The sequence below is a fragment of the Mesoplodon densirostris genome, chromosome 10, assembly GCF_025265405.1.
Source record: "Mesoplodon densirostris isolate mMesDen1 chromosome 10, mMesDen1 primary haplotype, whole genome shotgun sequence".
Taxonomy (NCBI): domain Eukaryota; kingdom Metazoa; phylum Chordata; class Mammalia; order Artiodactyla; family Ziphiidae; genus Mesoplodon; species Mesoplodon densirostris.
This window is the reverse complement of record NC_082670.1, coordinates 60,757,417-60,783,098: the sequence shown is the minus strand read 5'-3', so window position 1 is coordinate 60,783,098 and position 25,682 is coordinate 60,757,417. Positions and strand designations below refer to the sequence as shown.

Here is a 25,682-nt window from a genome sequence, read left to right as displayed (position 1 = left end):
CTTACTTATCATAGTGGGAAATAAAGAAACAATGTCTAGAGTTAATACATTGAGTTAGTGATATATAGAGATACATCTGAAACCCAAAGAACTAATATAGGAAAAAATTACAAGTGGTTATTAGCACAGTTTAGCTATGAGAGAGGTCAGAGTGAGGGCACCAAAGCTTTCTATCATGTCTTTTGGCATTTTCTGATTTTTAAAAATCATCCATAGGGAATTCCCTGGCAGTCCAGCAGTTAGGACTTGGCGCTTTCACTGCTGGGGCCTGGGTTTCATCCCTGATAGGGGAACGAAGATCCCACAAACTGCGTGTTGCGCCCCCCCTACCAAAAATTCCATAGACCTGAGTATGCAGACTGAAAGGGAGTATTTGGTGAAGAGGTGTTTTTTCTCTGTGTACACGTGCTGTGGATGTGTCTGAGCCCAACACCGTTCAATAAGTAGGCCCCAGTTGCCAGGGAAACCAGCTTTTCACTGATACCAGAGGAAAAACTGTTCACCCAGCTGCTGAGCCATGCCACCTTTCTGAACTACCTCTTGCCCCTGTGTGAGCTGCCCAGCTGCAGGAAGCTCACACCTGCCATCTCTCACTTCCCTCTCTGTGGCCTGGGACCCTGGCTAAGGGGGCTAATGCCAGTCAGCATGACCTGCCGCCCTATGTTGGTACAAGCAAATCTGCTCATGAGAAATTAGTAGCACTTTTGTTTAAATGATATTCATCAAAGCACAGAGAATAGGCTAAAAATCACATTACTTTTTCCATACTTGTTTCATTGACCCCAGGGGGAGAGCAGAGAGAGGACTTCTTAAAAAAATACAAATTATGTTGAGGTATAAATAACATATAGTAATGCACAGATCTTAAGTATACAGTTTTAAGTGTTGTGATTAATATTTACACCTATAGAACTAACACCCCAGACAATATATAAGATATTTCCATCAACCCAGAAAGTTCCTTCTTGGACCTTTTTAGTCAATAACACACACACACACACACACACACACACAAACACACCATAGTTTGGATTCTTCTGTTCTTGATCTTCATATAAATAGTATGTTCCCTTTTATGTCTGGTTGTCTGGTTTCTGCTGCTCAGGATAATGTTTTTCACATTCATGCATATTGTTATGTGTATCAGTAGTTTGTTCCAGAATAGTATCCCATTGTATGAACAGAACACGTACTGTTTATCCATTTACTATTGATGGACATTTGGTTTGTTGCTAGTTTTTTGTTACTATGAATAAAGCTTCTATGAACATTCTTTAACAATGAAAATTTTTATCACATATATTTTCATATCTCTTGAGTAAATAGCTGGGAGTGAAATTTCTGAGTTATGGGGAGGGGTTATGTTTAACTTTATAGGGTAGTCAAATTAGATTCTCTTTTTAAATTGTGGTAAAATACACACAGTATAAAATTAACCATATTTAAGGGTACAGTCCAGTGGTATTAAGTACATTCACATTGTTGTGCAATCATCACCACCATCCATCTCCAGAACACTTTTCATGTTGCAAACCTGAAACTCTGTATCCATTAAATAATAACCCCCATCTCTCCCTACCCTCAGCCTCTGGCAACCACCTTTCTACTTTCTGTCTCTATGAATTTCATTTGCTAGGTGTCAAATTTGGAATCAAACAAACAGTATTTGTCTTATTGTGATTGGCTCATTTCACTTAGCACAATGTCCTCAAGATTCACCCATGTTAGAGCATATTTCAGAATTATCTTCCTTTTTAAAGCTGAATAATGTTCCACTGTATGTATACACCACGTTTTGTTTATCCATTCATTCATTGCTTCCACCTTTTGGCTGTTGTGAATAATGCTGCTACAAACTTGAGTGTACAAATCTCTTCAAGTCTCTGTTTTTACTTCTTTGGGATATATATCCAGAAGTGGAATTACTGGATCATATGGTAGTTCTATTTTTTTGAGGAACTGCCATACTGTTTTTCATAGTGACTGCACCATTTTACATTCCCACCAAAAGTATGCAAGGGTTCCAATTTCTCCACATCCTTGCCAACACTTATTTTCTGTTTTTGTTGTTATTGTTTTAGTAACCATCCTAATGGATGTAAACTTGTTTCATTTTTTAAAAACCTTTTTTCTTATGGAATTTTCAAGCATACACAAAAGATGAAGGACCTCCAGGTACCCACAATTATTCATATTTGATAGCAGGTAGAGAAGGACGTACCTTCCTTTTTTTTTTTTTTTTTTTGTGCGGTATGCGGGTCTCTCACTGTTGTGGCCTCTCCCGTTGCGGAGCACAGGCTCCGGACGCGCAGGCTCAGCGGCCATGGCTCACGGGCCCAGCCGCTCCGCGGCATGTGGGATCTTCCCGGACCGGGGCACGAACCCGTGTCCCCTGCATCGGCAGGCGGACCCACAACCACTGCGCCACCAGGGAAGCCCCACCATCCACTTTTGAGCCTTTTATGGGAGGCTCGGAACTGTCATGGTGCCTGTGGGTATGTTATTTAGCATATGCTAATATGCTACCGTGAGCCCATAATGAGGCTCAAGGTCTACTGGAAGTTGAATTCTTGACCATCTTGGACCTAGTTTGTTTTAACCAGTTTTGTTGTATCCTCAACGGCTCTGTCATTCTTTTAAAGGCTGTGCCCTGCTCCCCACCCAAGCCCTCTGGAAACTGGTAATATGTACAGTATTTAAACTGTTTCAGAATGAAGCTGAATTCGGCCTCTGGCCCCCGACACTGAATTAAATCTCAGAGACAGAGTTTTGGGTGAAGTAGAAAAGAATAGCTTTATTGCTTTGCCAGGCAAAGGGTGCCACAGAGGGCTAATGTCCTCCAAACTCTGTATCCCAACCTAGAGGGGTAGTGAGAAGTTTTATAGTAATAGTTCAAAGAGGGGATGATCAGCTTGTGGACATTCTTCTGATTGGTTGGTGGTGAGGTAAGTGGGAGTCAGCATCATCAACCTTCTGGTTCCAACTAGCCTGGGGTCTACATGCTTGTGGGTGGCATACCGTCCTTAACTTCTCCCACCTGGTGGGCGTTTCAGTATCTGCTAAACAGCTCAAAGATATTGTTATGTGTATCCCTTGAGGGGGAACCGGTTCTGCTGCGTAATTCAGAATAACCTTAGCCCCCAATCTGGGACCCAATTTCTTTACCTGTAAAGGAGTTGGGATAAATGAGCTTTCTATGGATTCTTTAACATTCAGTTCTATAAATTCTGACTCAGAAGGATCAATGAGAACTCTGATAACAGGAGACAATAAATCCATCGGAATGGTTTTGAATGTCAGTGGTTGCTTAACCACCAGAGATGTGATAGACAACTTTTGGTGTGTCTGCCCATCCCAAACTCTTCTGTAGAGTCTTCCTCTTCAACCCACACCAACCGCAGGACTGGGGGCCTGGAGTGTATGTTATGGACCCCTTTTAAGAAAAATATCTTTCCAGTCACAACAGTGTTCTCCCATTAAAATATATATATATGAGCAGTGGAGGCTGGTGTTCAGAGAGAAGAATGAAGCAGACGTGCAGAGGGAACACACAAGATCCATGAGGGCAGGACATTTATTTGGCTTCAAAATCTGAATCTCCAGTGTCCAGACCAGTGCCTGGCTCTAGCGGGCCTTCATTAAATAATTGCTGAATGACCACTGAATTCAATTCCCCCACATGGCTTCTGTAAAATACTTATGTATTTCTCTAAGCATTCCCTTCTTTCCCTTTAAGCTAGTGCTTGTTGGTTCTCACAACCAGAAATCCCTATCAAATACATTATGGGACCCTTCCCTTCACAATCATCACTCTGGCCTCAGGGAAGACATCAAAGACTGGACTGCCACAAGTTCCTGCCCGGAAATGTGGAACTGGCATATGAGACTGGGTTAGTTGGTCAATGGCCCTGGGGTGGGGTAGTGATGGAGAGCCATGGAGGTGTACGAGGCTGGCTGGCAAATGGGGGGAAGTTGACAGTGGTGGTTCTGAGAGACATCCTCCCCCTTAAATTGGAGTGAAATTTCCTTCCCATTAGTCAAAACCAAATGGCAAACTTTTGCAGGTGAGGAAATGTTTTGATTGTGGTGAGTTTCACGCATTTATGTCAAAACAAATCAAATTTTATACTTTAAATATGTGCAGTTTGTTACTTCATTGTATCAATACATCAAAGTTATAAAAAATGTGGTAAGTGCTTAAGTCGAATTCTTTCAGTTATTTTATAATAACCAATAATGTACCAATAATTTAAGGAGGTCTTTGTTATGACTGCTATTTTGGACTGTGCTTAATATCAGCATTTATTTATTCCAATGCCTTCTCACCCCTGTTCACCCCTCTCAGCCCCCACCTACCCCTCATGGAAGTGAACATGTAATAGTAAATTGTAATAATGTAACCAAGTTGGTGAACTCTAATTCATAATCAGTGGAACTAAAATGCGAGAACTTACACATTTCTTGAATTTATCAACAGGGTTGTACATTTTAATCTTCTCTAAATCCCTTCCAGGAGTTAAATATTATTGTAAATTATGTTATACTAATTATTTTAATCATAGGGCGTATTTGCCTCTTATTCCCTACAGAACTAGTAATTGACTTAACATAAATCAGTGTCATGGCTTGTTAAAATTATCTATGTAGACTACAACCACTTTAAGGACGGGGTCAAACCATTTATCTTCAATCCCCAATTTACCAGCAGTGTCTAGTACACAGCTGAGCAAGTTGGGGGAAGGGAAGGGATAAAGGTTATGATATAAGATGGGGTAGGAAGAAAAAGGGTGTGTGTGGGTACAGATCTTGCAGACCATGATAGACCTCGGATCTTATTCTAATTGTGGTAGTAAGCCACTGGAGGATTCTGAACAGAGGACTGGCATGCTGATTTATATTTTAAAATTAAGGATCAGTTTAGTTGCTGTGCAAATAATTATGAGGGAAGTACGGAAGCAGGGTATATACCAAGGAGAATACCAAGAAAAATGGGTGCTCACGTTCACTGACAGACACAAAAATGTTCATAGCAACTTTATTCATAATAACCACAAACTGGAAACAACCAAAATTTCCATCAACAGTCGAATGGATTCATAAATTGTGGTATAAGTCATACAATGGTATACTACACAGAGAAAACGAATTGCTGCTACAAGCAACATGGATGACTCACAGACACAATGTTGAACAAAAGAGTACATATAATTATTACATTTACATGAAGCTTTAAAACAGACAAAAGTAATCCATGGTGATAAAGGTCAGAATAGCGGTTATTTGTGTGTGTGTTGGGGGGCATGGGGCACTGACTGGGGTACTAGAAATGTTCAATATCTTGATTTGGGTGATGGGTTCAAGGGCGTATATAAAAATCCACTGAGGGGCTTCCCTGGTGGTGCAGTGGTTGAGAGTCCGCCTGCCGATGCAGGGGACACGGGTTCGTGCCCCTGTCTGGGAAGATCCCACATGCCGCGGAGCGGCTAGGCCCGTGAGCCATGGCCGCTGAGCCTGCGTGTCCGGAGCCTGTGCTCTGCAATGGGAGAGGCCGCAACAGTGAGAGGCCCGCGTACCGCAGAAAAAAAAAAAAATCCACTGAGGTGTACATTAAATATTTGCATTTTACTGAATGTAATTTCACCTCAATTAAAAAGAAAAAATATTTTCAAAGAAATTTTATAAATAGGGAGATATAACTATATGTGTAGTCGGTAGTTTTGTCTTCCAAATATTTCAGGTTCTCTTCCAAGGCACGAGGAAGGATTACACTCCTCCTTGAACTCTGGTGTGGCCATGTGATTTCCTTTGGCCAGTGAAAGTGCTCTAAGGGCCGGCCTATAAGTGATTTGTCAGACTTTTTCATTTTCCAAAATGAGCAGCCACACCATACATGATATCTGCTTGGTCAGCCTCAGTCCTAGAATGAGGACCACTTAGAGCAGGGATCAGTGAACATTTTCTATAAAGGGTCACACAGTAAGTATTTTAGACTTGTGGGCCAGATACTTTCTTCCACGACTACGCGACTCTGCCACTGTAGAGCAAAAGCAGCCAGACAATACATAAACAAACGGGCAAGGCTATTTTCCAATAAAACTTTATTTACAGAAACAGGCAGCAGGACAGATTTTGCCCATGGCCATAGTTCTTCAATCCCTGACTTAGAGCAAAGCCCCTAGCCAACCTACAAGAGAAAAGCTGGGATTTGGGGGTTGTTACCGCACAGCAACCTAGCCCATTGTGATACAGAAATTGGTTCTGTTTTCGAAAAACCTAGCATACTGAACATTGGCTTAGTTGGCAGGCATTCAGGAAATTGCTAGTGGAAGATGGAAGAAATAACTTATGCAGGGGTGATGCATGTTAATCGAGTGATGAAACTGTCCAGAGAGAACCTGGAAGGCAGAGAATCTATACTTTACTCAAGGAAAAAAAAAAAAAAAAAAAAAAAGACAAGAAAACAAAATATGTTATGGTTGCTCTTGGCCCCATCTGACAAAATAGACAGGAAAGAGATGAACTCAGAAAAGAATTAATCAGTTTGCAAGCAAAAAAGCAAGGGAATAAAGAGAGTTCACAAACTCAAGTACTTACTGGGTAGGAAAAAGCTACTTCTCAATTACAAAGAGATAAAAGCGAGAAATCCTATACGCCAAAGGTTGACTAAAACCCACTTTTGCAGCAAGGATCAAATCACTGGATGACTATCACACCTACTGTTAAAACCTCTGAATTAGTTAATGGGCCTCAGATTAAAAGTCCAACTAAGAGTGTAACACTGGTTAATCCCTTAAACTGGAAAAAAATGGCTCAGGGAAAAAGAGGCTAAGGGTATGGCTCTCCCACAAAGCCTGAAAGCCCGTTACCCAGAAAGTAAGTTCAGAGAGGCATGCGAACAAGAAAGCAAAGAAACATAGCAAATCTAAGAAGTACGTATTGACCAGATGTCACTTTCGGGTTACCTTCCTTGGGGAGGTGATGAGGACATTCTGCAGGTAGGAAAGCAAGTGAACTGAATATCTAGTGACCAGAAGGGCTGACTGAGTCATTCTTCTAACATTTTGTTAAATTTACTTACTTTAAAATCCCAGAAGAGCCAGAAATTATCTGTAAAGGAAAAGAGCAAGTAAATAAGATGCCATTTTCTCCTAGGGTTGATGCTTACAGAAGGAAAATGGATATTAACTCTTAAGCAGCATTATCTTTTTCCAATACTGAATGCAACTTTGTAATTACTGAGGTATTGTTTTAAATAGTTGTCCAATCTTTCTCATCCAGGTTCCTTTGCAAGCCTCCCTTTAGAAATTAAAAAAAAAAAAATTAAGACTTCTACATCAAGGAGGTAAAGACAATATTACATGGTGGATTTATGTGAGTATACTCAGCTTTACTACTTACGTTTACTAGGGCAAACTGCAGTCTAAGCTTGTTTCCTCAACAACATTCACATAGTAAATATTTGAACCACATGCCAAGCACTGAACTAAATTCTAGGAATACAATTCCCTAGTCACAAAGAACTTAGTTTCATTTCTTGATTTGTAATATGTGGATAACAATTACCCAGCAAGCAGGTAAGGCAGGACCACTGTGAAGGTCAAAGGAGACTATGAAAGGGCTGTAAAGATCGTAAAGCACTATACAAGTATTTATTCATCCAAACATTTATTGATATGTCAGGCATTGTGCTAAGCACTAGATATAGCAGTGCGCAGGCATATATATGGTCCCAGCCCTTGTGAAGCTCACAGTCTAGCACTGATCAATAAGAAGGAACAACAAAGTGTGCTAAGTATATGGCTGGGGAAGAACAGGGTATTTAGGGAGTGCACAGTAGGGGCACCTAGTCTAGAGGGTATTGATGAAGGCTTCCTAGAGGAAGTGGCATATAAACTGAAACTTGAACAGCCGTATCCTAAGAGCAGTGGTGAAAGCAGAGGAGTGATGTAACCAGATATGTCTTTTGGAAAAATCTGGCTGCACTGTGAAAGGGATCACAACCAGAGAAATGGAGCCTGAGAAGGCCAGTGCTATAATATAGGTAGGTTGATGGCCTTGATCAGGATAGTAGCATTGTAGAATCAAGAAAAGTTTAGGCAACAGGCTTAACAGAAAGGTGTGTGTGAGTGGATGCGATGGATGAAGAGGGAAGTCATGGCTAACTGGGTTTGGGGCTTGGGTCAGGGCAACTGAATGGTTGGCAGTGGTGGTTCCATTTACTGAGAGAGGGACCAGGAAAGGAGGAGCAGGTTTGGGGGGCAAGGTCAAGGACATGTTGTGGTGCCTATGAGACAGCCAAGTGGACTTAAGTTAGCAATTAGATATAGGAATCAGGAAAGGTCTAGAAAGGAGATATGAATTTGGGAGTCATTTGCATAAAGTTGGTAAGTGAAGCCATGAAAGAAAAAAGAGATCAGCTACGGAGATGATGTAGAATAAGACAGTGTAAAACCAAATTTTAAAAATCCCAAGGACACAGATGTTTAAGGGAAAGAGGTGCCTGCAAAGAAGACTGAGAAAGCATACTTGGAGATGGTATCTCCCTGAAGCCAAACTAAACAAGTATTTAACGAAGGGTGGCCAGTGGTGTAAAGAGGGTAGGAATATTGACAAGGACTTAGTAAGCTTGGTAGAGCAGTATCAGCAGCAATATGGGAAGAGTGGAAACAGACAAATCTTTTAAGAATACTAGTAGGAATGGGAGATATGAGGACATAGAGTTTTTTAAAAATAGTACTTATTTTAACTATATTCACTGATACAACAGGACTAGTAACAACTACTTTATAAAAAGAAATTTTTAAAGACTGCCATGCAGTTACAGAATTACTTAGTACAGAAAACAGTAAAATACACACTTTTTACAAAGACTAGTTTATGGCAATTCTCTATTGTTCAGGGTGAATTTAAAATTCTTAGCTTATGCCTCCCCCACATTCACTGACTATATATCTAATCTTATTATTACCTTAAGCAAAATATATAGTGGAACTTCACAAAATGTACAAGAGTTCAATATTTAAGGAACTGGGGTTAGAAAGCAGACGCAGCTTTCAGGTCTTCCAATTATCCTTTCAATAAAGTACCTGCCACGAAAGAGAATACTCCAAACTATTGGGAAATTACCGGTAGATTTTTGTTGTTGTTGTTTCGTTTTTCACTATGTTGTTTTTCCAGATATTTGTTTACTTCCTGTTAACCCAAATCTTGACCCTTCTTGCCAAGTATCTTAGTATTATGTTCTTTTCTGCCCTAAACCAATTATGTATAATAGAACAGAGCCCTTTAATCTGGTTCAGTACCAATTACTGATTTATAAATGCTATTGTGAGCTACCAGAACCTAGCAAGGCCTTGATTGCATCTTACGAGCCAAACTTGGAATGTTGGAATTAGTTTCCCTTATCAAGTATTATCAGTCTTCCCAACTTGCCCTTCTAATTCTGCTTCTACCGGTAATTTGCCCTGTCCCTCGAAATATAAGAGGATCTACACAGGGGGTCTACTGGCACTTTGGGAGGAATAAGTCTTTATTGTGCTGTGCTGTCCTATGCACTGCGGGGGATGGGGTGTCGTTCACGCTGACATGCCAGCAGAACTTCCCTCAATAAGTGTGACAATTAAAACAGTCCCCTTTATGTCTCCCGACATCCTCTGGAAAGAGGGCATACTGTCTCTGGTTGAGAACCACTGGCAGAATTTTGGTTCTTGGGCTCTTTATGGCATCTATTTTGATAGCTCAGGCTTCAGTTCCTTCTAAATTCTTGTTTGTATTCTGGTTCCTTGAATTTGCTGAATTAGTGGCCACAGAAAAATGCATTACAATAGTTAAGACAGGACTTGAACCCAAGTTTTCAAATTGTACTTGAGAGGATCTCTAAATTGGGTCCTCTTCTTAAATCATTTCACATATTTGGCTTTACTGTAAGATTTCCTTTTCATGGTTAACATAAGTTTGAAAATTACTGTTTTAGCACAAAGCAGATGTCTCACTTAGAAATACGGAAGTGCTACAATCTGTAAATAAAGCTGCTTCTTGAGAGTTAAATATTTCCACTTGTGCACTGTCTTAAATACAAAATGTGTGGGATAGTGTCAAATTTATAATAAATCCATTTCCGGCAACAAACAACATTTGATATTATATCACTTTAAAATAAAGGGTTTCCTTTAAGCAGGATTTCCTTATAAAGCTGCAACACTCATGCAGACAGGACAAATTAGCTAAAATATCTCACACCTCCTGATCCTGGGATGCAAACATCTTTTTTTCCTCATCCTTTTTTGACAGGGCCAAACTGTCTAGAGTAGAAAAAAGAATTACTAGTGGGCAACCCCTAAGAGTCTATACTTACCGTAGTCCTTTAGTAGGCAAGCTCATAAAACAGCACCCAATTGTGAAAAATTCAGGGGAAACCTCCCAAAATTGGTTAGTCTGACCTCCAGACTGCAGGAAGCCTCCTAAACTAGCAATTAAAAAAACATTCTTGCTCCTCTGACTAAAATTTTACGTGCTTATTTTCTGTATTAGTAATATAATTATCGCTAGGGCAGGTGGGAGGGACGTGAGAGGGAGGAAATATGTCAATATTTACTTCAGACTCAGAAATATGTCTAAAAAAATAGTCTCAAACATTCTGATAGTTCGACAAAATACCTCCACTGTATGTACGTTCCTCCTTTTCAGAAACTTCTGCACTTGCTATGTGAGTTTCTGCAAATTGGCTCAAACATATATTTAAGCAGTTGATAATTTCAGACTATATGCATCAGAATTTTAACTTTGTTAAAATAAGAGCTAAAGTTTCTTTGAAACACCTTAAAAACAGACTTCTAATTCAACTCACATTATTAGTACTAAATGTCTTTAAAAAAAGTTATATCATAAAAGCAAAAGATAATGACTTTGCCATCAAATTAAGTTTAAAAAAAGGTGTCTGCATGTTTCAGTCCCATACTGCCTCTTGAGATGGAAAAAAAAAATGTCTGAAGAATTTGAATTGTGATCAATTTGGATGAATGTGGTGCTTTCCCACAATCCAAAATTAGTAAACTTGAAAATCAAACAGATGTTTGCTTTTAGAATTGGATTCTTGTTGAGTGTTTCAATGTTGTACTACAAAAGTTTATGGATTTGATTCATTTCTTCCTCTCACAAGATCATCCCAATGCGGCTCTATTTCAGTGGTGGCAATCCGAAACAGGGCATGGAGGTGTTCGTCTGTCAATGGCTGGCTCAAAGTGTGTTGGTTTCGAGTCAAATATGAAAAAGCCTTTTCACAGATTTTGCTACTATCAAACAAGGATGCCACCTTACAGGCAACCCCTTTGATAATCGGGTAAGATTCAGCAGACAATCCGGCATAGAACTGCCCTAAGTCTTTGGTTCTGTATTCGTTCCAAAGGTTACTATTTGCCTGAAGTTTTGTTAGCTCCACCCTTACTGATATAGGTGCATATTCAGGTTTAAAGCTAAATGGATTTGCAAAAAGTTCTAAGTCCTTTTTAATGAACTTGAGGTCCTTGAAATGTCTCTCAAACTCTTTTTGTAGGCGACAGATCACCACTCGATACCTACCAGGATCGAGTATTTTTTCGTCGTCTTGAATATGCCCTTTAAGCTCATCAACAACTTGGCTCAAGGCGGCAAAGTGTGTTAGATTTTTTTCCTCGATATGTCTCTGAAGTAAATTCAGCTTCACTTCAAAGGTACAAATATGGTCAAAGGCAGCAGCAGCAAAGACTTTACTCACTCTCAATAGTTCGCTGAGTTCTCGAAGGTGGTCCATAATATCCACCAAGAAGCCAAAGTCACAAAGCCATTCCTTGTCTGTGAAATGGACTGTTGTTGCCCCTATCGAAACCAAGAATGTTCTTATCTCTTTTCTTAAGGAAAATATTAGTTTTAAAGTCTTCCCTTTTCTAAGCCAATTGTTCAGACAGCGTCCATTAACCCTTTCACCGTGCTCTGATTCAGATTCAGTTAGTAAAGCCTGAAATTCCGGCCGCCTAACGCCTCTGGTCTTAATCAAAACTATCCATTCAGATATGGCATTTACGATCTGATTAACATCTACATCGTAGGAGCTCAACAGTTCCAAGTGAAGAAATCCTGAATAATGGATCACATTCCAACAGTTGGGGCTTACAGCCTTTTCTCTCATGTATGACACCAGTCCTGAGTTCTCACCAATCATCCTCAGAGTGTGGGTCGTGGTCAGTCCAACCATCCGCTGCAGGCTAAGCCCTGCCGTCTGCAGGGCCTCAAGGATTGCCGCCATGAGGGCACCAACACTGAAATGATGAGTCAGGTTGATTATGGTCAGAAGCTCTTCTTGCACCTCCAAATCGTGGCCTACGCCGCGGACAAAGACCAGGAGGTAGTTTTCATAGGCCACAAAAGCCTGGTCGTCCAAGGCAAGGGAATAGGCTTTAAAGTCCTTGGCTCGGTTAAAAAGCTGACTGCGTAGATTTTGGTTAATGTCCAGGACCCTCTGCCGCGTGATCTCCGGAGATAAATCAATGCCATCCAGAACGCTTACGTGATCGGGCAGCACATCTCTCAGCATCACCTCCATGCACCGGTGCACAAAGTCCCCCTCGCCCCAGCCACAACCCTTCAAGGCCAAGAGGCGGGCGAGCCCGAGACCTGCACGAGCAGCTCTCTCCTCCGGAGTGAGCGGGGCGGCCTCGGGCAAGTCGCCCTGACGCAGACGCTCCACCAGGGCCGCGCGCTCGCCCTCCGCCACATACCGCTCGTAATAGTCGTGCTCGGCCTCGTAGTGGTGCCTGACGTCGGGTTCGCCGGTGGCTACGACCAGGCGGCGACACACCAGGCACAGGGCGCCCTCGCCCTCCGGAGCCTCCACCACTAGGTACCGCTGGGTCCACTCGGCCCGGAAGCCCCGAGACTCGTCGATTTCCATTTTGCTCCTCTTGGGCGTCATCCACATTTCACGGGAGAGCACAGGAGCTGGGCAGACCTCCGGGAGGCCGCAAGAAGAGGGGAGGAGCAGGAGCGAGCCGCAATCGCCTCCTCCACTCTGCGCCAGATCACCCCAGCTGGGGACACCAACCTGCGGCTCCGACACCTCTGTTCCTATTGGCTGGAGATTTCGTATTCCTCAGCCCCAGACATGAGCCAATAGGAAGAGTGGACAGCGATTTTTAGTGCGCAGGCGCACATCCTTCTAGCGCAAAGTGAACTGAAGCCGCTTTAGGGCGGGACTAAGTGAACCGGAACTTACGGACTTGACTGGCATTCAAGCTGCCCAATCAGTAGCTCACTGTCCCGGAAGTAGCGCTGCCGCTAGAGGGTGGGGCAGGATGGCGTCAGCAGAGTTGATGGAAAGATGTGGGCACGAAGCTCTAAGGGGATTGGCTGAAGGCACTTCCAGTTAGCTTCTTGCCGTGACTCGGGCTCCTCTGGCGCCAAAATGTCGCTGGTAGCGGGGGTTATCCGGCGGCTGGACGAGACAGTGGTGAACCGCATCGCGGCAGGGGAAGTTATCCAGCGCCCGGCTAATGCCATCAAGGAGATGATAGAGAACTGGTACGAAGGGAGTCAAGGCTTCCTTAGAGGCTACGACTTAACGGGCCGATGCTCAGGATAGGGCGGACACGCCTCCCTGCCCGGAGCCAAGGCGTGTGCGGCGCAGGGCCGCGGCGGCGGAGGCCGGGGGTCTTGCCTTCGCCCCTCACGGGACCTCGAGCGTCCTCGCAAGACTTTAGGATTGTTGCGAGGCAAGGAGAGGGTTACACAATATTTTCATGTTGCCGTTAAGAGGAGTCCTTTAAAAATTATATATGCGGAAGGTGCAAATTTTTAAATGTATAAAAATTTTATAATTTAAAAAAGGAAAAAACCTTCCTTCATCCTTCAGAGGATACTATGTGTTATCAGTTTCTTGCTTATTCCAGAAGTCATCCATCTACATTCAGAAGTACAATTCATTTTGAGTTTTTTTTTTTTTTTTTTTTTTTTTTTTGCGGTACGCGGGCCGCTCCCTGTTGTGGCCTCTCCCGTTGCGGAGCACAGGCTCCGGACGCACAGGCTCAGGGCCATGGCTCACGGGCCCAGACGCTCCGTGGCATATGGGATCCTCCCGGACCGGGGCACGAACCTGTGTCCCCTGCATCGGCAGGTGGACTCTCAACCACTGCGCCACTGGGGAAGCCCGCCATTTTGAGTTTTATTCTAAATAAATTGCTGGGATTTTAGGAGAGGACGGTGGACTTGGGGTTTAACTTGTGATTCCCTATTGCCAAGTGATTGACCCCACTTAGGATTTTCCTGCCCTTTACTTTTTGCAGGGTCACTTTAAAGATATCTGATTTTATGGATTCTGAAGTTTAGAACTGTCACACAAACCTTGTGGAAGGAAGAGATTAAAAACGTGGAAAGAAAGTTGGGTGTAAACTTTAAAAAGGAGGCTCATAATGTACCTAAACGTTATGTCAGATCCTTTGTGTTAAAATGCATTGATGTTAATAAAATCTATACGTTAAAAGGAAAAAAATGTCCCAGCGAAGATTGGTAGGTTTGTAAAGGGATTGTTGTGAAAACACAAACAACCATCGTGGGTAATGGGACTGAAAGAACAGTGGGTCTGAAAGGACCATTGAGAGAAAGGAAGAGAATTAGAAGGTAGACAAAAGAAGGAGCAGGGAGACTGGGGACTGTTTCTCCTTTTGACTTTAAATTCACAAAGGCTGGCTTTTGTTTCTACAGTGTTAGAATTAACTGACAGAACGATTTGGGCCAGTTACTGTACTGTGCCAGAAGACTACAACAACACTACACATATTAGATCAGTGGATTATAATTCTCTAAGCAGAGATTTTGTATGGAATCCAGTTATGCTTTTTTTAATACGTAAGTCAAGACGGCTAAGTACAACTTCAATTCAGGGGCTTCTGAGAAAGATCTTTAATATTTAAGTAACTTACTATCTTATTTCTGAATAAAGAATTTTCTGTGTGAGGAGGAGGAAACTTCTCTTTCTCATGCAGCCTCAGTCTGGATTTATTTTCTCTAGCTCTGTAGGTGCTCTATGCTTGTAGGTTACTCTTTGAAGGAATAAAAAGATGTATTGACTTCTTAAAGAATTTTCTGCACTGCCATTTTTTCTTTCCCCCAACATAAATATATTTGCATAAAGAAAATAGTAGAGAAAAATGTATAGAATTTTTTTTAATAACATTTTATAAGGGTCATTTAGGAACGTGAGGCTGAATAAAGTTTGAGTAACAGATGGTAGAATTAGTTAAAAAGTAGGTAAGAAAGAGGCATGTGCTAAAAGGTCCCACTTCTAACTTCCCTTTCTTTTTTTCCTAGAGGAACAGAAATGTTGCTGAATGTCCTATTGGAAATGATGGTTCCCCCCTCCGTCCCTCTCTTCCTTCCCTCTCTCACACAGCATGTAAACTGATAACAATGTAGTCACAGAGCCTGTGAGACAAAGGAAGACACACTGAGTCTTATATTTGTCTGGAATTTGTTCTTATCCCTTGACTCGTATTAAAATATGTGCATTAAAGTAGTTGCAGACTAATAAATTATTATTTTTTGTTTGATTTGCCAGTTTAGATGCAAAATCCACAAGTATTCAAGTGGTTATTAAAGAGGGAGGCCTGAAGTTGATTCAGATCCAAGACAATGGCACCGGGATCAGGGTAAGGAAAACCTCAGAGCAGCAGGATGTTTGTGTGCTTCGTGTGCTACATCTGCAGGAAGTGGCAGGACTTCTCCCTATTCTGGAAACTTTAGGCTTTTATGGATGGGATTGTTTGAAAAATAAATATTTATTGAGTACCTATTCCCTGCTGGGTACTGTTCAGGAGAATAAGGAGGTCAAGGAGCAAGTCATGAAACTTTAAAGGTTGAGCGTCCTGAGCAAAGAGAACAATACACACAAAAACCACGAAATGGAAGCTTGCATGACATGCTTAAGGACTAGCAAGGGGGTTGGTGTGCCTAGAATGTGTGGTGGAGGGAGTGGAAGCCTAAAAGGAAATGAGGTCTGAAGGATAACCAGGCTGAGCATGTAGGACCTTGTAGGATGTTGTAAAATATTTGGCTTTTACTCTGGATGAGGTGGGATACTCTTTAGAGGTTTTTTTTTTTTTTTTTTTGCGGTACGCGGGCCTGTCACCGTTGTGGCCTTTCCCGTTGTGGAGCACAGGCTCCGGACGCGCAGGCTCAGCGACCATGGCCCACGGGCCCAGCCGCTCCGCGGCATGTGGTGTCTTCCCGGACCAGGGCACGAACCCGTGTCCCCTGCCTCGGCAGGCGGACTCTCAACCACTGCGCCACCAGGGAAGACGGTACCTATAGATTTTTAATAAAGAAGTGTTCTAATACAGTAATGATTTTTGTAAAATCTGTGAGCCTGGGTGGGATCATCAAGACAGTGAGTGTAGACAGAGCAGAGGTCCAGGGATGGAACTGTGAATTATCCACTCTCAGGGGAGATGAGACAGAAGCAGCAAACGAGGCTGAGGAATGAGGCGAGAGAGGAAGAAGGAGCAGCAGGGCCGAGAGGAGTTCTGGATGTCCAGAGAGGAGGCTCCTGCTGACTTAGAACTCTTCTCCCAAGAGGAATGTCTTCCTGGATTCAATCAAGAAAAGGGAAATTTAAAAGATTTGGAAAAATGAGTAACAATTATTCACTGATTTTTTTGCACCTTCTAGAAGGAAGATCTGGAGATTGTGTGTGAGAGGTTCACCACAAGTAAACTGCAGTCCTTTGAGGATTTAGCTCATATTTCTACCTATGGCTTTCGGGGTGAGGTAAGCTGAGGATTGAAGAAATGTGTAAAACATCCTCCTGTGATGACATTTCTGCCATTTGTCAGCATATGTTTCTCAGCAGGTCAATAAGACATGATACTTTTTACTTGTTAAATATATGCAAATTTAAACAAACTTAGATTCAGTTTTCCAAAACTGAGAATTGTTCATAAATACTTTTTTAAATTAACTAATTAATTTATTTTATTTTATTTTATTTTTTTAACATCTTTATTGGAGTATAATTGCCTTACAATGGTGTGTTAGTTTCTGCTTTATAACAAAGTGAATCAGCTATACATATACATTTATCCCCATATCTCGTCCCTCTTGTGTCTCCCTCCCTCCCACCCTCCCTATCCATAAATACTTAATACACCATAAACTGTATCTACAGAGACCCCCCAGGTCTCTTGATGGAAGAAGATAGCACCATCTACCAAGTTTTCTTGTCCAAAATCAAATGTGAATCTTACCAATACTTAGATCCAAGTACCCATATACAGAAAAATACAAGGAGCAAGGGAGCATGGTAAATGGTACTGAGACTGGAAATCACATGATAAAAGACTTGTTTCCTGTAAAGTAAACTGCATGGGGGAGAAAAGATAAAGGAGGAAGAAGCATAGATTAGAAGGGATTTAAGAGGCATGTGAACCAGCTCCAATGTATTGATCTTACTTGGATCCTGATTTGCACAAACTAAAACTTTTTTGAGACAGATATTTGAACACAGATTGGTTATTTGATGGTATTAAGGAGAAAGTACTGTTAATTTTCTTGGTATAAAAATAGTTTCATCGGGGTTTTTTTTTGAGACCTTTTAAGTTATATTCTGAAATATCTGTGAATGAAATTATATGATGTATCATAGGGATATATTAAATAGAAAATGGATAAAAATAGTATCTTACATTTTTATGACAATACTCTGTGGATATAAAGATATCATTCAATATATGTCAGGCAACATAAATTGTAATGGCTACATACTGTTCTTTTTTTTTTATAAACTTATTTATTTTTGGCTGCATTGGGTCTTTGTTGCTGCGCGTGGGCTTTCTATAGTTGCGGTGAGCAGGGGCTACTCTTCGTTGCGGTGCGCGGGCTTCTCATTGCAGTGGCTTCTCTTGTGGAGCATGGGCTGTAGACGCATGGGCTTCAGTAGTTGTGGCACGCGGGCTCAGTAATTGTGGCTCACAGGCTCTAGAGCACAGGCTCAGTAGTTGTGGTGCACGGGCTTAGTTGCTCCATGGCATGTGGGATCTTCCCGGACCAGGGATCAAACCCGTGTCCCTGGCATTGGCAGGCGGATTCTTAACCACTGCGCCACCAGGGAAGTCCCTGTTCTATTACTTGTACATACTGCAGTCTATTTATATAATTTCCTGTTGAACATTTATGCTCTTTGCCATTTTTTTCGTGTTTAATGCTCTGGTGAATATTCATGTACATACAATGTGTTTTGTTCAGTTATTTCCTTAGGATAAATTTATAGAAGTAACATTCGTGAGTAAAGATATGTATCCTTTTCAAGTAGTTTGTATTAGTTTCTTATTGCTGCCCCCAAAATGACCACAACCTTCGTGGTTTAAAGCAACACAAATTTGTTATCTTACAGTTCTGGAGGTTAGGGGAAATGGGTGTCACTGCGTCTCACTGTGCTAAAATCCAGGTGTTGGCAGGGCTGTATTCCTTTCCTCAGTTTCTGAGGTACCAGAGAAACTGTTTGGAGTAGTTATTTGGGGGAAATGAGAGCCAGGGTTGGGGAGGGGAATGGGGCCAATTACTTTTCATTTTAGGCCTTTCTGTAGTTTTTGGATTTTTTATCATGTGAATGTAGTTTACTTTTATTTGACTTATCTATTTATTTTATTCTATTTTATTTTTTGGCCTCTCTGAGCGCCTTGCGGGATCTTAGTTCCCCAACCGGCATCAAACCTGGGCCCTGGCAGTGAAAGCGTCTGAGTCCTAACCACTGGACCACCAGGGAATTCCCTGTTTGATTTTTTTAAATTAAAAGGCAGCTGTGACCCAGTCACTGCAATTTCGATCAAATCCGGGTAGTCTTAAGCACCCTCTGGCTCACAGTGAGCCCCAGGTTGTTCCAGGTAGGGGCAACATCAGACTGTGTACCCTGAGGCCCCCCAACTTTAAGTAGGCCTCAGGTCAGCCCTAGCAAAGCAGTTTCATTCTGGCTTTGCAACTTTCTGAGTCAGTTCCTAAGCGCATGGCCTCCTGGAGCCATAGCCCAGCTGTAGGGTATCTTTGGGGTTGTAGTTAAATAGGGAAGATTTATTGAGGGATTGCTGTGTGCCATCCATGGTTCTCAGCCCTTTGTGTGTATTAACCCTTTCACTCTTAACAACTCCGTAGAGTAGGTTCTATTATTATTATTACCATGTTGTACATATGAGGGAACTGACAGACTTTAAGAAACATGACCAGGGCACACAGCTAGGAAGTGGCAGAATGGGGAATTGAGCCCTGGCAGTTTGACTCCAGAGTCTGTGTTCCTGTCCTCTTGCTCCGGTGCCGGTACAAAGGCCCCTGAAGCATCAGGACCATCTGCCAGTGGCCCTTTCTTTTCCTGGTGTTGGGTAGCATTGTAGTTTTGGATGTATTTAATGTCCTTCCTTACCACAGGTCACAAAATCATTTACATTTAAAAAAAATAAATTTATTTAATTAGTTTATTTATTTTGGCTACGTTGGGTCTTCATTGCTGCGTGCGGGCTTTCTCTAGTTGCAGCGAGCAGGGGCTACTCTTCGTTGCGGTGCGCAGGCTTCTCATTGCGGTGGCTTCTCTTTGTTGCAGAGCACAGGCTCTAGGCACATGGGCTTCAGTAGTTGTGGCACACGGGCTTCATTGCTCCGCGGCATGTGGGATCTTCCTGGACCAGGGCTCAAACCTGTATCCCCTGCATTGGCAGGCAGATTCTTAACCACTGCGCCACCAGGGAAGTCTCATTTACATTTTTAATGATGAAAATTCGCTCAATTACATACACCAGGGAAATCCAGCTAGGACCTGGTAATCTCTGAGCCTGAGCCATGGTCCTTGTTAATGAACTGAGTCTACCACAGCTGTATTCACTGTCTCCTGAGATGCTGTCACACAGACCCCATCACAGTGCCTGGGTTGCATTTTTTTTATGCTATGGTGTCCTTGGGAAAGGTGATACAGATTCCAAAGGGCTAGCAAACCAATCCTGATTTTAAGGGGAAAAAAATGGTCTTTTTTTTCTTTTAATTTGTTTAGTCTTAATTGCATAATTAAAAAATATTTATTTATTTATTTGGCTGGGCTGGGTATTAGTTGCGGCATGCGGGATCTTCGTTGCCCGGTGTGGGATCTTAGTTGCGGCATGTGGAATCTAGTTCCCTGACCAGAGGTCGAACCCGGGCCCCTAGCATTGGGAGCATGGAGTCTTAACCACTGGACCACCAGGGAAGTCCCTGCATAATTTTAAATTTATATATATATATTTTAAACTTTATTTATTTTTGGCTATGTTAGGTCCTTGTTGCTGCACGCAGGCTTTCTCTAGTTGCGGCAAGCGGAGGCTGCTCTTCGTTGAGGTGCTTGGGCTTCCCGTTGCGGCGGCTTGTCTTGTTGCGGAGCACGGGGTCCAGGTGCGCGGGCTTCAGTATTGTGGTACGAGGGCTCAGTAGTTGTGGCACACGGGTTTAGTTGCTCGGCGGCATGTGGGATCTTCCCAGACCAGGGCTCGAAACCATGTCCCCTGCACTGGCAGGGGGATTCTTAACCACCATGCCACCAGGGAAGTCCCTAAATTTATATTTCTAAGCATAAAATTGCTTACAGAAAACAGTTTTGAATAATAGTTATACAGCACTATCTATTTGCAGTGTTTCCATTATCCATGTCTGAAGGCAGGCTTTAAACTTGTTAGAAGACAAATCATTTAGACTATTAAATACACCTATAACTCTACACCTGAACACAGTTGCTATTAAGGTTAACGTTAATGCTTGGGGGTGGGGAATTCCCTGGTAGTCCAGTGGTTAGGACTCGGTGCTCTCACTGCCAAGGGCCCAGGTTCAAATCCCTGGTTGGGGAACTAAGATCCTACTAGCTGTGCGGTGTAGCCAAAAAAAAAAAAAAAAAACACAAATGCTTGGGTATGTTTCCTTTTGGACTTTTATATATATATTTTTTCCCTTGTTCGAGTAATTATGCTACGGAATCAACTCAATAGCTTCCTTTTTTTTAAAAAAAAAAAAACGTCATCAAAGCGAGTGCTCATTGTTGCCATTTGTTAATACAAAACAGAAGAGGCAATTGAGATAACTTCTCCGTTAATGATGAGATGGGGTGACCCAGCAGTGGGTTTTTCTTTCATTCCATTTCCTTTTTTTTCCTTAGGCTTTGGCCAGCATAAGCCATGTGGCTCACGTCAGTATTACATCCAAAACAGCTGACGGGAAGTGTGCATACAGGTATAGTGCTGTCCTCTGCTATGTGTATAATTTCATCCTGAAATGTGCTTTTTGCCTGTATCTCAAAGTAATCCTATCTGAACACCAATGTTATCTTTTTTAGCCTAGATCTTGGGTAACTTTTCTTTCCTGCCTTTGGATTAGTTGATAATCCACAGGGATCATCATAGGTAATAATCTTACTTTATGGACTCGTGAAAGGTACGATGTAACAGATTACAAGTGCCCAGCAAGGTGTCTGTTACACAGAGGAATTCTGAGTCCGTGGGAGCTGTGATGTCATTCTGCCCCTTTGCCCTTTGTCAGGATGTCGCCTTGGCCTGATTATGGGGCCGTGGCTGGGGTGCTGAAGGATCCTGGTTCCTTAGCCGCTCTGAGCCCCCCCGCCGCACCTTCCCACAAGTGGCCACTGGCTGTCTCTTATGTTGGCACAGTTTTCAGAGGCTGTTGAATGACCTTGGAACAGAACAAAAAGGGGATTCAGGGAATCAAAATCACACCTTTGTTTTCATAAGCACTGGCCATTCCCTAGTGAAAGATGGGTACTGAGTGTCTAATTCACGCCAAAAAACAGAATTTTTTTTTTTATCATACAGATTGTTAGTTTATATAGAAAATAGCTTCAACAAAGGGCAGTTCTGCCTGTTTCTCAGCCCTCTTTAACAGTTGAGTGTGTGCAGTAATGGAAGATGGAGCATTTCAGAGTCTGCAGCACTGGTGCTAGGGCGGGTTTACTCGATGCAAATTGTAATAGCCCTAGGACCTAGCTGGGCTGATATGATTAGTATCCCTTCTGACAAACTGGGGAGCTGCTTGTGAGTGAATGTCTTCTGAAATAGTCTGGGACACAGGTTCCATTTCTTTGCCTTTGGGGTGTTATGCCCCTGCTTGGGACCTCTAGTAGCCCTCCTTCTGTGGCAGGATGAAATCGAGTTATTGTCATAGCAACTAGCACCCTCCCAATGCACTCGGTCCATCTTCCCAGCCTCTCCCCTCCACACATCCTCAGCTGCTGCATATTCTAAAGCTTCTTTGCTTTTGTTTATGTTTTTCCCCTCCTGGATGGTCTTCCCTGTTCTCTCCACCTGAGATTATACTGCTTCAGAGCCCAGGTGAATTGTCATCTCTTCTGTGACACTTCCCCCACCCCCACCCCAGGCTAAATGTTTTCCTACTCTGGATCATGTAGCACCTTGTTCTACACTTAAGGGAAAAGTCTATCCCCTCACTAAATCAAGGACCTCCCAAGGCCTGCCTTTATTACAGGGCGTTTACAGGCCTGATAACATGGTAGCCCCTCAATAAATGATTGCAGAATGATTGAAAAAAATTTTACAGTCATCTTAGGCAATGACAAAACTATTGTTTGTAGCCCAGAACTCAGGAACTAAAAAGCAATATTTGCCAAAAAAACCCAAAAAACAAAAAATGGATTTTCCCCCCTCCTTTGGTATCCAGTTAGAATGGTTATGGAAGTGGAAAAATAGAGGAAACCGGTAACTAAGACAATTTATAACATGGCTATATTTTAATCTATTGTTGGTGTAATTTACTTTTTTACTCTTCGGGTAAGTTTCTGTTCTTTTTTTTGTTAGCTCTCAGTAATCTCTTATGTTTTCTGATAGAGCACATTACTCAGATGGAAAGCTGAAAGCTCCACCTAAACCATGTGCAGGCAATCAAGGGACCCAGATCACAGTAAGAGTGGTACACGGGAGGGGAAATTTTTGAAAGAGAGCTTTGTATAAATATTGAAGTAAAAAACAAAATTGTCTTTGAGTTCTCAAAGGATTAAAAAAATGAATATTTACTAGTTAATGGGAGCCCCAAGATATCACCCTGTAAGAAAGAGAAATGATTATTGACTTTTGTGGCATGGCAGCCTGCCCACCACCTCCTTTTGTTTTTAAGAGGCTGGGAGTTTCTTCTGTTGAGACCACAGAAGTCTGTGGCAGGGTAGCTGGCATTGAAAGAACCTTAAGCTTGGCTCCAGTTGAGAAGTCAGAGACTTAGCCTTGCCACTCAGTGGTTGTGTGTCCAGAGGCAAGTCATTTAATGTCGCTTAACCTCACTTTGCTCATCTATCAAGGAAGGATGTAACGAAGAATATCTGCCACTCAAAGGGCTCTGAGTAACAGATTGTACCATTAATTAGGAGAAAGTCTGTTACACTGCCTTATTTCTGTGGTGCCACATTTGGTCTCTTCCCGTTCCGAGATCCCATAAAGCACCCCACTGTCATGTACACATCCCACCTTACCACCCTCAGCCCCAGCCAGAGCACATCTCCTCGAAGGTTCCAAGCCCTGGGCTTGATGAGGCAGGTGGAGGGGGTGGTGGGGGCCGAAATGAACGTGTACTTCGCAGTGCACGTTAAGGGGGAATCCTGTACCTGGGGCCACAGTGTAATTTCCAAGAACCCCTAAAAGATCTGATAATTATTCTTAGTTTGCAAAATAGGTTTGAATGTCATATGGTATTGTAATTGTTTATAAGTTTATGTTTGCCCCACTAAATCTTGTGCTATTCTGGGCAGTACTGTGCTTCATTTGTCTTCTTATTCCCAGCACAAGGCAAAGAGCCTTGACACGGAGGTAGCCCCCAGTACCTATCTGAGAAATCAGTGAGTGAAGCGGGAGGCAGGTGAAATATCCCTTCTTTCTTTTGTTAAGGCTGCCCCATCTCTTGCCCCTCCCCTAACGCTTAGAACTGTGCTGGTGGTAAATGTAGTTGGATTCTCTGCCTTAAGACCCAGCTTTATTTCCATCTATTTCTGTGAGTTTACAAGAAAAATTAATCTTCTATTCAGGTAGAGGACCTTTTTTACAACATATCCACAAGGAGGAAAGCTTTAAAAAATCCAAGTGAAGAGTATGGGAAAATTCTGGAAGTTGTCGGCAGGTACAGTCCAAAATCTGGGCGGGGGTCTCTGAATCACTCTCTCACCAAAGGAATGTGTTCCGCTGCTTAGAAATTGAGAACAGTTGCTGAGCTAGATGGTAAGCAGCAGTACTAGCCTACAGATTGTTTCTGGTCAAGGTTTAGTCACCAATTCTGGGTTGTCTTTCATGTCCCCAGGAGAGAGCAGGAGTTGGTCTCTGTATCAGTGAGGGTCCTTTGGTGGCAGGCAAAACAAACTGACTGTACTAACTTGAGCCCAAAAGACGTTTATTGAAAGGCGAGGAGTGACTCAGCAAGTGGAAAGAAGTGTGTGGATGGCTGCTCCTTGGGGAGAACAAGAAGCAGGGTGGCTTCAGGGATTTAATACAGTGGCCCTGCTCCAACTGTTTTCATTCCTTTCCTGACTCTGCTCAAGAGCCTGTCTCCCGGGAGAGTGCATCTTATTGGCATAGCCTGGGTTCCCCCATCGTGTGCCCACATTTGTGGGGAGAAGATTTCTTGACTGGCAGTCTAAGGATATATCAAGTGAAATGGGGAAGAGGTAGTGTCCCAAAGGAAGACTAGGGGCTGTTAACAGAGTGAGAAGGGACTCAGGGCAGGTGAAAACAACATTATGTCCAGGATTGACTTAACCTGCTAGTACAGTGGCCCCAGCATGGCTCTCTGAGCCTGCGTGTCCTTGAATTGTAACAGAGGTGTGTTAACTATTTCTCAGTATTGCTACAAAAATTAAAATCAGTAAAACATTTACCTCAGAACAGACACATCAAGTTTTTTTGCTTTTTTTCCCCTGGAATTGTATGAATCAGTATCACAATATTAATTAGCTCCTGGAAATAGAGGAGTTCTGGTTGGCTGTTTTTAGTTCTAGGTGTGATAAGTGAACTAATTGTTACTGAATAAGTGCGTTTGGCTAGACACAATCCTCCAGGTCCTGGGGCCCATGGAGGGAGGAGTAGTAAATGATAGCCAACTGAGAAAAGGCTGGGAGATACTAGGACAGGACCTCGGGGGAGAAGAAGCGGGTGGGGAGGGGGTGTGTTGGGGACTCTGAGACAGAACAACAGAGTGCAGGGGGTGTTCAGGCTACATTCTCAAGATGTCTTTGAGGCAACCGAGATCTTTTGAGTTTGTGAAAATAAAACTGTAGGCAAGGAGGAGATTGTATTGAAATATCCTTGAGTCTAGTCAGCAACGTATAGAAGCAAAGTTTTTTGTTTTTTATTCGATTCTGCCACATTTAGCATTGATATCTTCATGTCGTCTCTGTTGGCTTATTTTCCTGTGGGTAAAATATGACATTTAAAGATACTTTTGTTTGTGTATATCTTTGTTTAGATTACTTCACCAGTTTGTTTAACTGAAATGGGGCATGTACTCTGCACTTGGCCACTCTTTTTTTACTGTTTTGTTTTTTTCTCTGCCAGGTATTCAGTACACAATTCAGGCATTAGTTTCTCGGTTAAAAAAGTAAGTTCTTGATTTATAGGGGATGGTTATGTATTGTAAAAGAAGAAAGGATTTTT

The 25,682-nt window shown here is 42.4% G+C and overlaps 2 protein-coding genes across 5 annotated transcripts in view; one reads left to right on the top strand and one right to left on the bottom strand.

The window, feature by feature from the left end:
• Positions 1-5,039: 5,039 nt before the first annotated feature.
• On the bottom strand, positions 5,040-13,033 carry EPM2AIP1 (EPM2A interacting protein 1). 3 transcript variants are annotated; one of them, XM_060110694.1, is made up of 3 exons: positions 10,847-13,033; positions 7,079-7,107; positions 5,040-5,533 (listed from the first exon to the last, which is right to left on the bottom strand). In XM_060110694.1, the coding sequence occupies exon 1, from the start codon at positions 12,950-12,952 to the stop codon at positions 11,126-11,128; it is 1,827 nt and encodes a 608-aa protein (XP_059966677.1). In that variant the 5' UTR covers positions 12,953-13,033; the 3' UTR covers positions 5,040-5,533; positions 7,079-7,107; positions 10,847-11,125. The 3 variants fall into 3 exon arrangements, 2 of the variants coding, with proteins under 2 accessions (XP_059966677.1, XP_059966676.1); XR_009533603.1 differs by lacking the exons at positions 5,040-5,533; positions 10,847-13,033 and adding an exon at positions 10,355-10,832 and having other exon boundaries at positions 6,084-7,107; XM_060110693.1 differs by lacking the exon at positions 5,040-5,533 and having other exon boundaries at positions 6,084-7,107.
• A 311-nt stretch (positions 13,034-13,344) lies between these two features.
• The window catches only part of MLH1 (mutL homolog 1), a 58,768-nt gene continuing 46,430 nt past the window's right edge, over positions 13,345-25,682 (top strand). For both annotated transcript variants that reach the window (XM_060110966.1, XM_060110967.1), the window contains exons 1-7: positions 13,345-13,551; positions 15,584-15,674; positions 16,693-16,791; positions 21,182-21,255; positions 22,881-22,953; positions 24,065-24,156; positions 25,584-25,626. In XM_060110966.1, the coding sequence (XP_059966949.1) occupies positions 13,436-13,551; positions 15,584-15,674; positions 16,693-16,791; positions 21,182-21,255; positions 22,881-22,953; positions 24,065-24,156; positions 25,584-25,626 (588 nt within the window). In that variant the 5' untranslated portion in view covers positions 13,345-13,435. The remainder of the gene's footprint in view (positions 13,552-15,583; positions 15,675-16,692; positions 16,792-21,181; positions 21,256-22,880; positions 22,954-24,064; positions 24,157-25,583; positions 25,627-25,682) is intronic.

Coding starts and splice junctions, on each gene's coding strand:
- EPM2AIP1 (XM_060110694.1), bottom strand. CDS start 12,952: ATGTGGATGACGCCCAAGAGGAGCAAAATGGAAATCGACGAGTCTCGG.